This window comes from Biomphalaria glabrata, chromosome 1, assembly GCF_947242115.1.
Source record: "Biomphalaria glabrata chromosome 1, xgBioGlab47.1, whole genome shotgun sequence".
NCBI lineage: Eukaryota > Metazoa > Mollusca > Gastropoda > Planorbidae > Biomphalaria > Biomphalaria glabrata.
Window position 1 is genome coordinate 43,346,744 of NC_074711.1, and position 16,021 is coordinate 43,362,764.

The 16,021-nt window shown below is 31.4% G+C and overlaps 1 protein-coding gene across 1 annotated transcript; it reads right to left on the reverse strand.

Annotated features, from left to right (window-relative positions):
- Positions 1–78: 78 nt before the first annotated feature.
- Positions 79–14,685, reverse strand: LOC106061116 (F-box/WD repeat-containing protein 1A-like). The gene is made up of 12 exons (XM_013219180.2): positions 14,508–14,685; positions 12,762–12,990; positions 10,830–11,016; positions 10,424–10,517; positions 7,867–8,004; positions 7,624–7,742; positions 7,017–7,122; positions 6,583–6,726; positions 6,203–6,321; positions 5,361–5,471; positions 2,603–2,681; positions 79–2,413 (listed from the first exon to the last, which is right to left on the reverse strand). Exons 1-12 carry the CDS (start codon positions 14,565–14,567, stop codon positions 2,258–2,260), a joined length of 1,542 nt encoding a protein of 513 aa, XP_013074634.2. The 5' UTR covers positions 14,568–14,685; the 3' UTR covers positions 79–2,257.
- Between the last annotated feature and the right edge of the window lie 1,336 nt (positions 14,686–16,021).

Consider the following 16,021-nt stretch of genomic DNA (forward strand, 5'->3'; position numbering starts at 1 on the left):
AACACAACAGAACTCTATGTCACTGAACATCCAAAACAGATAACTGCATTTAGCCATCAAGAAATCAAACAAAAGAACTGAGTTAATTAGTGGTTTATTTTACAAATGAAAATGACGGATGAAATGAACATAATTATTACTGTACTTAGCAATACACAATTTTCAACACAATAATCAACATTATTAAAAGTATACTTTTCCTGCTACCATGTTCATTTATTGAACTAGAACAAGAAAGAAGAAAATGTTCATGGTGCATTGACAGAAATAGAACGAAACAGATTAATGATATCACTCAATTATATTGGAAATGTTGAGTCTGCAATAGAGGTCATATAGATAACGCGTAGCTTATATGAAATGGTTTTACCATCCCCCAAATCTGATATGACGCCACCTTTTGAAATAAGAAAAGACTTCATGACAGGTTACTATACAACTCGGGTACGTTAGTTGACAAACATGATGATGATATCAAATGAGGTTTGGAATGCAGGCTGGCATGAGATACTCAATGAATCCAACATTTACTTCTAAGGCATATCATATAAAGACAATGACAAATTTGAGTTCCAGAAAAAAAGTAGGCAACCAATAGTTGTTACAATGTGTTCAATTTAGCTGAATCAAGTCTAATAATGGAAAGTCTTCAAGAAACAAAACTAAAACTACTACTGCGAATAGAAACACATAACCCAACTTCTCCAAACTTATCAAATGTCTACAGCCATCCAAAATGATTGTGTGAAAAACAAAACAGCACATATACACATTTCACCTCTCACAACAGAAGAATGGCATATAAACATCAAGAGAGATTCAAAGCCAACTTAATCCAATCAAAGATATCAATTTAAACCACAATGTAAACCATACTCACCAGGAAAAAATTAGTCCATTAATTAATTGTTATTTATATAAATATATAAAGCACACTTTCTCAAACTTGTATGTTCTATAGTTCAAGTGGCCTTTTTATCCAGAAACAACTAGTAGGGTTAAGATTAGGATACTGTCTGAAAACATCAATATTTTACAAAATGTGCAAAACATTCTAGTTATTGGCAATGATTGCACTTCACATTCCATGCACAGTTTCAACCTTTTTTATTCTTAACAACTGGGAGAGGTTGTTCTAGAATATGGCTAACAAATAAAAGGATTCATGTTCCAGTCATAAGAAAAGTCTGGTGTTTACAAGTGTACATAAATTAGGTTTATGGCACATTGGCACTATTATCAATTGGGTATTGAAGTATAGTCACTGCTAGGCTTAAAATAGTCTCTTAAAATAGTCTCAGCCTAATGTCTGATCCAGATAGATTTGTGCAACTCTAACAATAGTATTTGGACAATCTGTTGTGTTATACAAACTATAAGGAAATAAGTGTGTTTGGTTTCATTATTTGAATGTCAGCATAAAGGTCAATAAAAGAAATGTTGAAAATAGCTACAATTAATAACTTTATTTATTAGTCATGGGATCATTAGACAAGTTGTAATTAAGTCTACATGTTTGATGTTATCATTACACTGAATCGACTACTGATACTAACAAGGAGCACGGGAAATCTAAGAATCTAATTTAAGAAGAAAAATTCAATGAAATTAAGATCCAGTGTTAATAATTTACAGTGTAAAATCAAATCAGTTTCACTAGTAAAAAATATTTATGAGGCTGAATAGTGTAATACTTAATGATTTATTCAGACTCACTGACAGTACAATCGGAATAAAAACTTTTTATATGATAACTGCATTTTCCACATCGGCTAAACAAAGAGACAACAAATTATGTGGAACAGACTGCATTGTGTAACAAAACCTTTATACAAATATCATTGAATATATGGGTAGCATCTTTCATATAAAAACACACAAAGATAGATGCAACCATATCTTTTTGTTATCAGTTGGTTTCTTCAATGTTTATATAAAGAGCAAAAAAAGAGACAATATTTTATTGACACAATCAGAATCTCATCAGTTAAAATGTTTAATTGTAATGAACTCAATTGTGCATACAATAAAATGTGTCTAAAAGTATAATAAATAAAACCCACTAGGGGAGGGGGGATAGAAGGGACAAATGCAAGATCACAGCAACACTTTCATGAAATTTAGGTCGTGTACAAATAGAGGAAGTGCCCTCACTACAATGTTTGAAAGAATCTTTTTAGATCTGTCATGATGTATTAGATCTGTCTTGATGTTAAAACTTACAAGTATAAGTATTTAGTTGAATTATCAAAAGTAATTATTTGGTTACATAGGTATAGCTTCGTGGTGGTGACCTCTGACCTTCTGGCACTGGAACATTCAGGAAGTCCCAGATTAAAATAGTATCGTCGTGTGAGCTGCTCACAATTTGAAATTCATCAAACTGTAAGCGAAATACACGTCCTGAGTGCTCCTAAAAAAAAAAAAGGACAATATTATTGATGTGGAATACTAGAAGTTATCTCTTAGGCACTGTCAATATTATTACCCTTATTTAAATATATACAAAATGATTATAAGAATTAACAAGATCAAAAGAAAACAAATGTTAAAAATGTAGTTATTTATACAGATGTTCACAAACACAATCAAGGAAACTTACAACAAGTGTTCTTAAGCAAAGTGTAGCTGCAGGTGCTCTTGGATCCAATGCTGCCTGCAAATCCCATACTTTGATTTTGCTAAATGAGAATATTGTGATATTCATATCATAGTTTGACACAAAAATTGTCCTTTTTTTTTTTTTTTAACAAATACAATCGTGTAATCAATCATGAAGTACACTAACAATAAGCAGAGATTTTTATTTTTAGAATAACAATAAAATATTTTACTAACACATTCATCAAGGACCTATGGAAAAACAAGTTCAGCTATAGGTTATCACAAGATGGCCAGTGAAAAAAGACCTTGAAACTTATCATAAAAAGCAGTTGTTCCTAACCCTATGAGCTAGCATTACATTTAAATGATGACTTCTTGTCAAAAGACTTGTAAGTTGGACCACAGAGGAGCTTATGGTTGTAGAAGTGAGAAAGTTTTTTTTTTGTAGATAACTTCTGAATTCTATCAAGACTAATATTGATTTTAATCCTGATAATTAACTGACATATTTATTAAATATTTATTAAGCATGTTGAGAGTCATTTTCTTTTAGTTATAATATCATGTACAGTATTCAAAATGGATTTCTTGTAATGATTCTTGATTTTGCAGGGGTGATAAATATTATTTTATTGGAACAAGTCTGTCAAATTGCTGTAATCAAATCTGTAAGATCTACTGCTTGAAGGAAAGAAATTCCTTCTAATCAAACTGCAAAACAGTAGACCAGTGATGGGCAAACCTTTTTTTTTTTGAAACAGGCAAAATACTTAATTGAAAATTTAGGTATGCTATATATATTTTTTTATATACATAAATTTAGTTCATTAAGCTAAAGCAATGTATGAAACTGAGAATAGTTTGCCATAATCTGGTTCTTAAGAGTGAACTAATTCTGACACATATTTATCTAAGTTTTTTTGTTGGAAACAAAAATTTCTCCCCAATAGAAAACTTTATGAAAAGGGAAACATTGCATTCTCTGAATATAAGATATCAAATTAGAATAATGTAGAACTATAATTTTGGTAGATTTAGAAATGATTGTTAGATTGAATTTTAAATAATTCAAGCTTCAGGTTGGGTTTCACTATTTCACAATTCACACTAAAAGGCAGACTGAAATTATATAAATATTTTTCAATTGCATTGCGACGCCTAGAAATCTCCTTTCCAATACAACATTAAGTCCCTTGAGTTATTGTTATATTTCCTTCCTTCACATAGGTCAGTAAATTGAAACTCATGAAAGGGAGTCTTTTTAGCTTATTGGCAAATAGAACAAGTTTTGTTGTTTGAAACATTAAAAGCGGCTCAAGATATCAGTAAATTGATTTTTTTTCCATGAATCTTAACATTACTTTGCTCCTGCAACAGGAATGATCTGTAAAAATTTGCCAAATTCAAGAGCCATGCCGAATCTACAAATATTTTGCATTCCACAAAACAATTTTCTCATAACACTATTCATTTGTTCAGTTCCGAAACTGACACAAAAACTCAACCTTTGCTTAGTCATCTTACTGTTGTGTAGTAATGTAATTAGAATATTACTTCAAGTTGCAACTCATAAAAAAAAACAAATCAGTTTTTATATCTATATCTATCTATATATATATATATATATAATTCTCTTCATGGCTCAAGAGTTTGGACACCAAGTAATGGAAAGATCACTCTTTTATATCTGCAAGCCAGACAGACTAGAGTTACCCCACGTAATTTTAGAGGCAGAAAAAAAAGAGGGGTGAGGGACAACAAGAAGTATTCACCTGTCACTAAATAGCAGGGCCGGATTTAACCATTGTGACCAAGTCATGGAAAGAGAACTAGTAATCTACTCTGTATTCACCAGTCAGAAAAAAGCAGGGCCGGACTTAACCATTGTGGGGCCCAATGCAAAACGGATTTTGCTGGGCCCAGTTTGGGTAGGGATACGGATAATAAGTGAAAACTGAGTATTATAAAAAATATTCGTCTTTGCATTTTATTCATTCTGTACTAAGTACAGATTTACTTTACGAGCCATGCATGTAGCAAAGTCATACAGTATATGATATGATATTTCCTACATAGATCAAGCTCAATAGCAAGAATTACCAAATGTTCCAATCTATCTAGGAGAATTTTTGACCTCAAGTAATTCTTCATTAATTTGAGGTGCAAAAAGCTTCTTTCACCAGATTCCACAATTACGGGTATTGCATAACGCCATTTTTTTCATTGCGCGTAGGATTGGCGTTTTCCATATTGAATGACACCCCAAAATGACAAATTTTGTCTATATATTTCAGGAGATTTGTATGAGTTTTCAAAAGATTGTAATAATTTCCAGAGATTTCCAGGACTTTTTCATATATTTTGCAATTTCCGGAGATTTCCATGAGTTCCTGGTAAATCAGGAGGCCGCTGGAAATACGTTATAAGTTATAAAATGGTTTAATTTAATATTTTACACCTAGAATTAGCACAGGTCCTATGGAAGTGAGGGGCCCACTGCAGTCGCCTAGGTTGCAGTGGCCTAAGCTGTGATTAAAATGGTTATTTTAAACTATTATTACAAAACTTGCCAGGCCGGATTTACTTTCAGCAGACTGTAGTTTGCTCATCACTGTACTAGACTAAACATTAATGCCTACAGAATATTTAATGTCCTAAACTATAACCAAGAACATAGTAAAAGCTTCAATATTGCACCACAAAAAAAAATCTACATCTATGTATTACAATGTTATTAAGACAACTAGTTGACTTACCCATCATAAGCTCCGCTAACTATTCTTTTGCTATCAAATCGTATACATCTGACTAGTTCTTCATGTCCTTCCAACACTCTTAAGCAAGCCCCACATTCTATGTCCCAAAGCCTTAGACAAACAGAAGAGAATCAAAGGTTAGACAAGTGAACACACAATTTAAATAGGTTCTTATGAATTTGTCAAAAATGAATTTCTAATTAACTAATTTTACAGCCTCAAACCTTGCAAAAGGATATTTTTTATTAAAGAAATAAATTAATTGTTTTGTAAAATGTTTTACATTTTTCGGATGTTCCTTCATAGTTGAAGATAATTTACTTTCTAGTCCAAACCTCCCACAGGATGATGGGGGATGGGAGCGGGTAGGGTTTAAACCCAGGACCATCGTTAAGTCCGAATGACAGTCCAGCGTGCAACCTTCACGACCAAGCAACCATCCAAATTATTTGATGGAATAATATATAAATAGATTTATCTAAATATTTACAATAGGTATAATGTGCAATACACACTACTGTTATTTAAGTGTGAAACTACATTAATCAAGATGTAGATTACCTGTACATTAAACAAAAATTGAAATTTATTTGGTTTTATTAAAGCTCTTATTTCATACTATGTGTTGATAAGCTAAACAACAATAAGCAATCAATAACTAGTCTATATATCCAAGTCTAGTTATTTCTAATCACAATTTAAGTAAATTCTATAATTTTATTTATGATTTTTATGCTCTAGAATACATCTGTTTTAAATGTGAGAAACCCTGTTTTATGACCAACTAAATATTACTTCTTAACACAAAACTCATCAACTGTTTCCAGCTTTGAAGTAAATACCTAATTGTGTTATCTGAACTTCCACTGACAACTAGCCGTTCTCTATATTGCAAGCAGGCAATTCCTCGTTTGTGCCCATTAAGTGTTCGAACAAACTCACAAGTTGAAGTATTCCATACCTATAATGACATACAAACAAAATATATAATATATTACTTTTTCAAGTTTTTCAAGAACAATAACGCTACAAAAAACAATTTTTTTAAATAAAAATTTTTAAAAAGTTCATAAATTGGTATTGTCTGCCTTTTTTTCTTCTATGTTAATTACTTTTTACTTTCAATTAACAGAAAAAGAAAAATTTTATGACTATAAATTAATGAGCCAACATTGATCATTATTTGAGTATCGTTTTAAGAACATTTAAATTAATTACAAACTTTTATAGTTCTATCTCCTGATGCTGATACAATATATTTCTCATCAAAGTCTACTACATTCACTGCTGCTCTGTGACCAACTAATACTCTTCGAAGATTGATTTCAGTTGGTGACTGCATATCCCAAACAGCAATGGATCGATCCTTTGTAATACAAAATAAGTTTTATTTCAATACTATACTCAATAAGTGCATTATTAGAATGTTAAGAAGACTAGAATAATCAATAGTGAATCAACATATTTTTTAGGACCAAATTAAGCATTCAGAATATCTGCACAGTTTTAACACAAGATTCAAGTTGTAACTGAAATGTAATGTTTACGAACAAGACTCAGTAGATAAAACAAAAAACTGGAGCTTCAACTTCTATACGGTATAGTCAATGGGCATACAAAATAATAAACAAGATTCTATCAATTTGTTAGACTTACTTTGGAGCATGTCACCATAATACCATCACAAAACCTGAGATGAAGAACAGCTTCACAATGGTGTATCAGTGTATTCATCATTTCACCTGAGTGCACATCCCACACTCTATTGAAACAAACATTAAGGAAAAGGGGGGTAGAGATAATACAATGAGATGATAGGCAGGTAAAACTATAAATATAATGTGATGGATGGCAAGTAAAACTATAAATATAATGTGATGATAGGCAAGTAAAACTATAAATATAATGTGATGAACAGCAGATAAAACTATAAATATACATAAAAAAAAAATGCAGTAATACAAGCGTAGTGAATGAGTTGCAAGCCCTATGTTGCGATTCATTTTTTAAATAAACTTTGTAATAAGAAAGTAACTAAAATTCTCAATATTTATTAACCCTCCCCCCCTCCCAAATCTCCAAACTTTTTCAGGAAAATCCCATGAACAGGTTTGCAAATTTCAAGATTCATGTAAATTTAAATTAGAATAAAAAAAAAAAAAAAAAATTTAGTAAACTATGTCTTAGAATCATAACAATCATGGCATACATAGTAATTCCAATAATTTTAGATTCATATGTACTTGAAAAGAACTCTCACTACCTGACAGTTGAATCACTTGAACCAGATATTATAATATTTTCATCATATTGGAGACATAGAACAGAGCCTGTGTGACCAGTTAGAACTTGAATGCACTCTAATGTATGTCTATTCCAGATCTATGGGGGGAAAAAAATGATAAGAATAATTTATTAGAATAGTCAACATATTTTTTTAAATACTTATTTCTTAATTCCTTAATGTAAATTATTACAAAAGTAACGTTCATAATAATTTTCAAACCTTAATTGTGTTGTCTCTTAATCCACTAATAATTTTATGGTCATCATACTGCAAACAATATACACCTTTGCTTGTTTCACTTAGACAATGGATTCTCTGTAGTTGGTGACGTCCAGTTCTCCAGTTATTTTCTATCCGCTGTTAAAAGATATATGTGAAATAAAATATAACAACAAGGAAAAACAAAAGTTAGTCGCATTAAAAAATACTATATGTTAAATTATTAAAAATGTTATTTTTGAAGTCTGGTATTCAAAAGATCAAAGTAATGAATAAATCTGCAGAAATGGAGCTGGAAATGACAGATGTAGTTGAGTATAAGTATGTCAGAGTAGTATTGCCTATTTTATTTTTTAGCACCACGGATGCAACCACCTGAGCTCCAATTCTACTTTAACTTTAAGTCAGAATGATGATTCATTCATACTTACTGTACACTAAACTTTGGTACCATAAAAATGGGTAGAAAAGCAGAATTATGTATTAAATTTGAATACTATATCTACTGTAAGAAGATAGGCTGGGTCTTCTGATAATCTCAAAGATAAAATTCCCTTAACATGCAATTAGATTACATCAAAATATTCATTTTTTTATGCAAATGTTTACATTTTTTTATTGTACCAACAAATTATTTTATTCTTTCAAATTGCTTTTGTATATCATGTCTTTCAAGATTTAGAAGGCTCAATGCGCTTTGGAAAAGTTTTCCATGCTGCCATGAGGTCCTCAGCAAACACACCTCAAGTTGAAATGAATCTCAAAAAATCTTTTTTCCACACCAGGATTCAAAGTCAAGTCCTCTTGAAGCTGCTTATGTCACTCAGCTCTATATCAAACATTCCTAGAATTTTACTTGACTAGCATGTCAAGGCAAGAAATTATAATATTCTACAAGGCTCTGTGGCTGTAAAAAGGACTTATTATCCAGACATGCCTACCCCAAAGACCCAGAATGTGGAACACTCAGGTTGAAAATGTGGAATTTTGGGCCCCAATGTGGAACATATGCGCGTTTATGTTTGTCAGCCATACTGTACGCAATATTAATAAAACTTCAATTATATTACTTTAATAACAATACTAGTTCGCTTCTTTTAAATTAGATGTAAATAGTATAAAAGTAAGAAAACCTTTAATTCATAATTATGTCCTTTGTTTGAAATCAATAGTTCTAAAACCTATATGATGAATTCTAAAAAAAAATGTATTCTAATGAGACTCAAATGTTACTATTTTTATTTGTTAGATCTAAATCTAATGACTAGATCTAGATTATTCTAGATCTACTTGATTATCTATCCTTTTCTAGGGCTCTATTCTAGAAGTTGTCTCTAGTTCTAGATCTAAAATAATTTAAGAGTCTACTTAGCTACTAGTCTAGGACTAGACCTACATTGCCTACATTAAATAAGTCCTCTAAGTCTAAGAACACAGATTATTATAAATTATATTATAGATCTAAATATTTATGTCTAGATCTATGGACTTATACTACTTATAGTCTTATTGAGAACTAAATTTATTACATAATGATACATAATACATAGAAATCCAGAGAACTATCACCTTCTGTCTATTTCTGTAGATAGATCTAGATTTAGTATCATCTAGTACTAGATTTAGATACTAATTTAGACTCTTAATCTTATCTATGTAAATTGTAAAAGTAGAATAATATTAGTAGATATATAGCCAATATAGCCTTGTTTAGGCCTTAGCCTTTCTCACTCACTGAGTTTACTGTCTAAGTTAATTAATTACATTTAGGTCTAGATCTAGATCTTCAATAAATAACGTATTTTTAAAAAAATCCTTTTCTTAGATTACTTATTTAGAAACCTAAGAAACCAGTTGAGTTAGTGTTAGAATTAACTTTAATTAAGAATAGACTGAATAGACATAGATCTATCTAGATTTAGATCTAGTCTAGACTTAGACTAGTAGAGTCATTGTCAGGAAAAGAAAGGGATTTGAATGGAACATTTGGCTTATTAGCACTTACTAGATTCTAAGTATAGATCTAGTAATAGTATCTAGACCTAGAGCCTAGAGTACTAGATCTAGATCTATGTCTCGATCTAGCTCAACCAATCTTCGTAAATTTAGGACACGCCGGGTCCGGGAGGAGATGAAATGTAAACAATAAACACAGAACTATATATATATATTTTATTTTGCATTCAGTATTTTCATTTCGCACTATTAATAAATAATGAAAAATCAGCAATTTTGTGTGTGTGTGTCGGAATTCAGACTTGGCGGAACCAAAAATCGTGAATGCGGAACGGCGGAACATGTGAGCTTTTTTGATGCTTTTGTGGGACGGTTCCGCATAATGCGGGACTGTAGGCATGTCTGATTATCCATAAAACACAGAATACATTCTATGTAACAAAATGAAAATTTCCATGGCGATAAAGGACATTTGTATATCCTATCTAGTTATCTTTAGTTCACAAAAATGTGTATATGTTTGCATAAATCAATAAAACACAGCAACTTTTTTAATGAGTCATTATTTAACAAGAGCTAGGTAGAAAATAAATCAACATACATCTATATCTTCAATAATCTGTGGGTAAAGATTTCTGTAAAACTTGTGATCTTTTGATGTGTCTCCATGCCTCTGTTTGAAGAGGTATTGATCCCTGCACAAACCAATGTTTAGTTAAGTACTTTTTTATTACTTGTAAAAAAGTTAAATACTAAAGCAGATAAAAAATTTGAACACAAATACTATAAATACTCTCAATTCGATGTACAAGTAGTCATAGGTATACTTTTGGGACATTCAAAATGAAGTTCAGTAAAAGCAGACAAGAAACTTTGTGTTTGAGGGAAATGTGTGTGTTTATATGTGAAAGCATGAGAGAAGCAGGTGAGAAAGGGATCACTAATCCATAAAATTAAAATATCTTCATATCTTTTTTTTAAAGAGAATTCAAAAAGGAAAAACTCACCATGATCGTCTTTCAGAAAGACCTTTCCACAGACTGTCAGTATGTACCTTACGTTCTATTAGTTTTTTCCACAGATTTCCTTCTGAAATGACTCTGTACCATTCTTTGCATACCAACTCAGCAGCACATAAAGACTTAGCATCTAGGTAGGCTAATATATTTTCTGCTATGTGATCAAGGCCTTTGGCTAAATAAGAAAAAAATGTATATCATGTATTTTAAAACAAAAATGAGATAAACACATAATTACTTTTTCAGCACAGTTACAATACTGGGGATCAATAACTAGGGACCAATGAACAATGACTACGATAGGATGGTTGGACAAGTCCCATTTGTTTATAAAAATTTTAGAGCAATATATATAAATATATATATATGTACACAAATATTTTTTTCATGATAATAAAGTATATGGTATTAGAATATTATATTGTCTGTATCCACTTGTGTACCAATTGTGAGAGGGGACGGCTAGGCCAAAGGGTAGCACAACAAGGCTCCCATGGGAGTGCCTAAGAGGTTGTGAGAACAACCTTATTGCACTGTGCAGGGATGTAAAAGAGCTTCCACAGCAATCTGTCAGCACCCAGGCGCCGTCCAAGGGGCTGTTATATAAGGTGTGTCCTGCACGGTTAGCCTGGTAGATCAAAGAAAAAAGGCACCGGTGTATTGTGGCCCTTTGGCCGCGTCTCTAGTACGCGAGTCCGGAGTGCAGGTACCACCGGAAGTGAACGCTAAACTAAACTTCGAGTTTAACCCAGAGTCTCACCCCCTGCCAGACAGAACAGTTTATACGAGGTCATTCAGGCCTGTAAAAGAGAGCGCTTGTTCGCTTTTGTTGGCCTTAGGGTTTCAAGTGCTTTTGCACATCTCTACATGAAAATTTCTAATAGTATCAATTGTTTTTGTTTTTATTTTGAAGTATAGTAAAATGGTTTGGGCCATTCTTTTTAATCACCCTGCATTAAATTTAAAACTTAATTTAAAATTAAACTTGAAAATAGTCTTTCAGTAATTTAATAAGAAAAAAAATGTAATTGTATCAATCAGTTTGGATCAGTCATGTAATTATATGTATGATTGACCTAGACATAATAAATCTGTGTGCGTTTTGAAATATTTTTACCAATTGTTTTTGTTTAGCTTTTAGCTTTCTCAATGTGCTATGATCCTGTCACTTGTCTAGAACAGTTGTGAAAGAGGAAAGGAAGAAAGGGGTATCTTGTTGAATATATATATAAATGTTCAAGAGAGCTCAAGGGGACTAATTCAACTTATATCACTACATCTGTCAAGTACAATTTCTTTCCATTGTTCAAGATACCAAGTAAAATAATTAATTACTGATAGTAAATTAACCAATTGTTTTTTTTTATTATTGATTCTTGTGTTTTCAGGTAAAAGAAATAATTGTGCAAAATTTCATCTTAATCCAAGATTGGATGTGGGAGAAATGTCTACGGTACAAACTTTTACCATACAGAGTGAGTTGATATTATATAAGCTAAAAAGGATTTGAAAAAAAAAAAGAGTAATTTTTGTGTGGAATCTCTTTCAGTTATTTTACATAATTTTTTTTTATAATTAACTATCTGATAGTGACAGCATGAAAATGAATCAATAAACAGTATTAATCTAAATTTGACGTCTCACATATTCTTGCTTGTATTTGCCCAAAGGGGGGCGGTGGTAGATTTTTAATTGAGAAAATATATATGAAGAGAGTGGGGGAGTTAAAAACAAAAAAAGGTTGAAGACAATGTTATATATTAAGGTTTCATTTATTATATGAGATATAGATAACTATCACACACATATATATAATCTTTTTTCTTAATCAGTTTGAAAACATTCAACATGGCTTGATGTATAAGTATGCAATGAATATACACTCATATACTTTATAATTAAATTAGAAGGATACATTACCTGGCAAAGCTGAAATGAAATCTCTCTGCAACATAGGTTTGAGAAAGGCATTAATTTGTCCATGTTGATAGTGGCACATACGAGAAAGTAAATGTTCAACAAAAACAACTTGCTGCCCTTCACACCAATTTTCAAAATATTTCATACATAAATCTCTGTCTCTAATAAATTCTTCTGATTCCAATAATTCTTTATTTAATGAGGATGGCAATAACTGTGTTCCTTCAATCTGGGAATGAAAACAAAAATATCATAGTTGAAAATAGCAAATATAGCTCAGAGATGTGTGATTAAGTATCAAATAGCAGACAAAGAAATACACATTTTATGTTCAAAGTAGAGATGAGGAAAATGGAATGAGTTACTTGTAATTGCTGTAAACATAGCTTTCTTGCATGACACCAAAATAATACATTCACACCAGACTCAATCCATAATTATTAATATACATGCGAAAAGTTAATTAAATATCAGATAGTTTCTATTTAATGATTTGATTGCCAGGGGAACAAAGGAGTTTTTGTGTCTGTTAGTCTTTGCTATCTGTGTCTTGTATCTCTTTTGCAATAGTAAGATCACAAAATCCTGAGTCAAAAGATGATTTTTTATTTCTAGAATCTTTTTAGTTTTTTTATGAATGTTTGTCTCAAACAGCTGCCCAAATGTGGTGTGTTTTTTGCCAATGATTTTATCAGCAGCATTTAGGATTCTATGAAGTTTATTTTTATTTTTAATGTTCAGATTGCCATACCAGGCAGTGATATAAAAACTTAAAATATTGCAGATGTGAGCGTGATAAAACATAGCCAAGGCCTTTTCGCTAACATTAAACAAAGACATTTTTCTAAGCAATCGTAATCTTTGCAGCAATTTTTTGCTGAAATAATATAATCAGTATTTGCAGAATCCAAAACAAAAAAAAACTGAACTAAGTTTAAGTTACTTGAGCAGCTAGTCTAGACTACTCCTCTAGGACTAGCTAGATTCTGCTAGATTGACTGGAATCTAGACTAGATAATCTATAGTATAGAGTCAGGGTCTCTGTATAAATCTAGATTATTCTATATTCTAATTTCTATATCACATCTCTAGGACTAGATCTAGAGTTCTGGAAGAGTAATCTAAATCATCCAGACATTCCAGACTATGTAATTTAGTCTTTATTAGTAATTAGTTAGTTATAGATCTAGAAGTACTACTAGTATTACTACTCAGACTACTTCACTACTACTAGCTAGATCTAGATTCTTAGTGATTCTACTACTACTAGAATTGTAACTAGAAATAGAATGTACATCTAGATTATTCTAGATCTATGAATCTATGACCTATGATCTAGAATTAGATCTAGATACTAGATAGATTAGATCTATTAAGTATGATCTATCATCTAAAATCTAAATCTAGATTCTAGACCTAGCTAGATCTAATCTAGATTCTAATCTAGACTAGATCTAGATCTTGATTATTTAGTTGAGACGAGTCTCAGACTCAGACTAGATCTAGATTACAGATCAATCATCTTGAATTCTTGATCTAGGCTAGAATCTAGACTTAAAGTAAAAGTATAGCCTATAGCCAGGTATAGGTAAAAGAGTGTTGAGACTGAACGAGAGTGAGAGAGTAACTCACAACTCAAGTCTGAAGTCAAAAGTGTTTAAAGACGAAAGTGAAAGGAGTAGACTTCAGTTTTCAGTAGACTAGACTCTAGTCTTGGGAGAAACTAATTTTTCCCTTCGTGTTTACCTTTTTATCATTGTCTTCTATACAGCTTGTTTCCATATTTGATTCATGTATATCGGACATTATTTACATAAAGACAAAAAGATTTCAGATATCACTGATCCAAAACTAAGAAAGTGTTGGTTTCCACCCTTATCTGTCTTCCTTATTCTCAGGGCAGAAAATTGTGTGACGTCACTTTTTCTCGTAAGTAGCGCGAGAGTTCGTAAAATAGGTTCGCAGAATGTAAATCTAGATAATCTTGACAAGATCTAGAGATCTACAATAATTCCATTTGTATCAACTAGTCTAGTGTTACTAGATCTAGTTAGACTATATCTCTGCGCGCGCTAATTTTTTTTTTAATAAAAGGACAAAGTACATAGTTCTATCTGTTAGCTTCTTTCAAATATGCAGAAAATTTTAGGTCATACTGTATTCGGTTGCTTTGCTTGTAAAAAGAATGTACTACTAGACAGTGGCGTCACTAGGGGTGCGGGGGGATGCGGTCCGCACTGGGTGACACCCGTTATGGAGGTGACACCCGTAAGGGGGGTGACACCCAAGTGGAAAAAAATGCACTTTTGGAATAATTGACAATTTTAAAAAAATTGTCTGTGGCTAAATATTGGAACATGTTATTCACAATTGATAAATAGATCTCTCTATATTTTTTAAAAATATTTCGGCTAAACATATTTTATTTTTTAATGAAATTTTACAAATAGTTCAAAACGTTACACTATACTTTATATCAAAAGCAGATGTGAAACCTTATTTTCAGCTGTATATTAGCTGCATGTATATAAATACAGCTTTGATTTGTAACAATTTTTTTTTCGAATTGATTGAAATAGTAGCTAACAGGATGCCAACAAATAATCTTTGTTTAGCAAATGACGACATTCTTCAGACATAAAATTTTACAGAGATATCACATATAATTAATGTAAATTGTGTAGAATTGGAAAGTAAATAAGTGACTATGTAGATTTCTGAAGATGATGATGTAATTCCAGAAGTTGAATATAAAAGAAACTCTAGTTGAATAATATAGACTATAATATTTTAGGGGATAGTTTCTTCTTGTCTTGTGCCAATTTCTCATGAATTGTGCAGAAATTATCCCTAGGAAAATGAAAAGTACGCCATTTGTTTAAAGAAGGTTCAGATCCTTCCTATTGGGGATGATTTAGTCACTTAATATCAAGAAATTGTTTTTTTTGTTTTTTTTTTGTTTTTTTTTCGTCAACTATTTTCAATTCTATAGAAATGTAATACAAATTGGTAACTTAATTTAATAAATGGCGGAAATAAAGTCCGAATTTGGATTATTTAAAGACGTATGAAGAATAATCATCAGGATTGGAAATGGGAAAAGCAGGGCATCCGGATACAAATACAATTTACTAGAAATGATTGATGTAAAGAAGACAAACAATGGATTAATCAGAATATTTGACATTTCGTGACCATATTAACGACGAGTCTTTATTGAATCTAGAATGTCCACAAGAGGATGGAAATGTTGTGTGGAT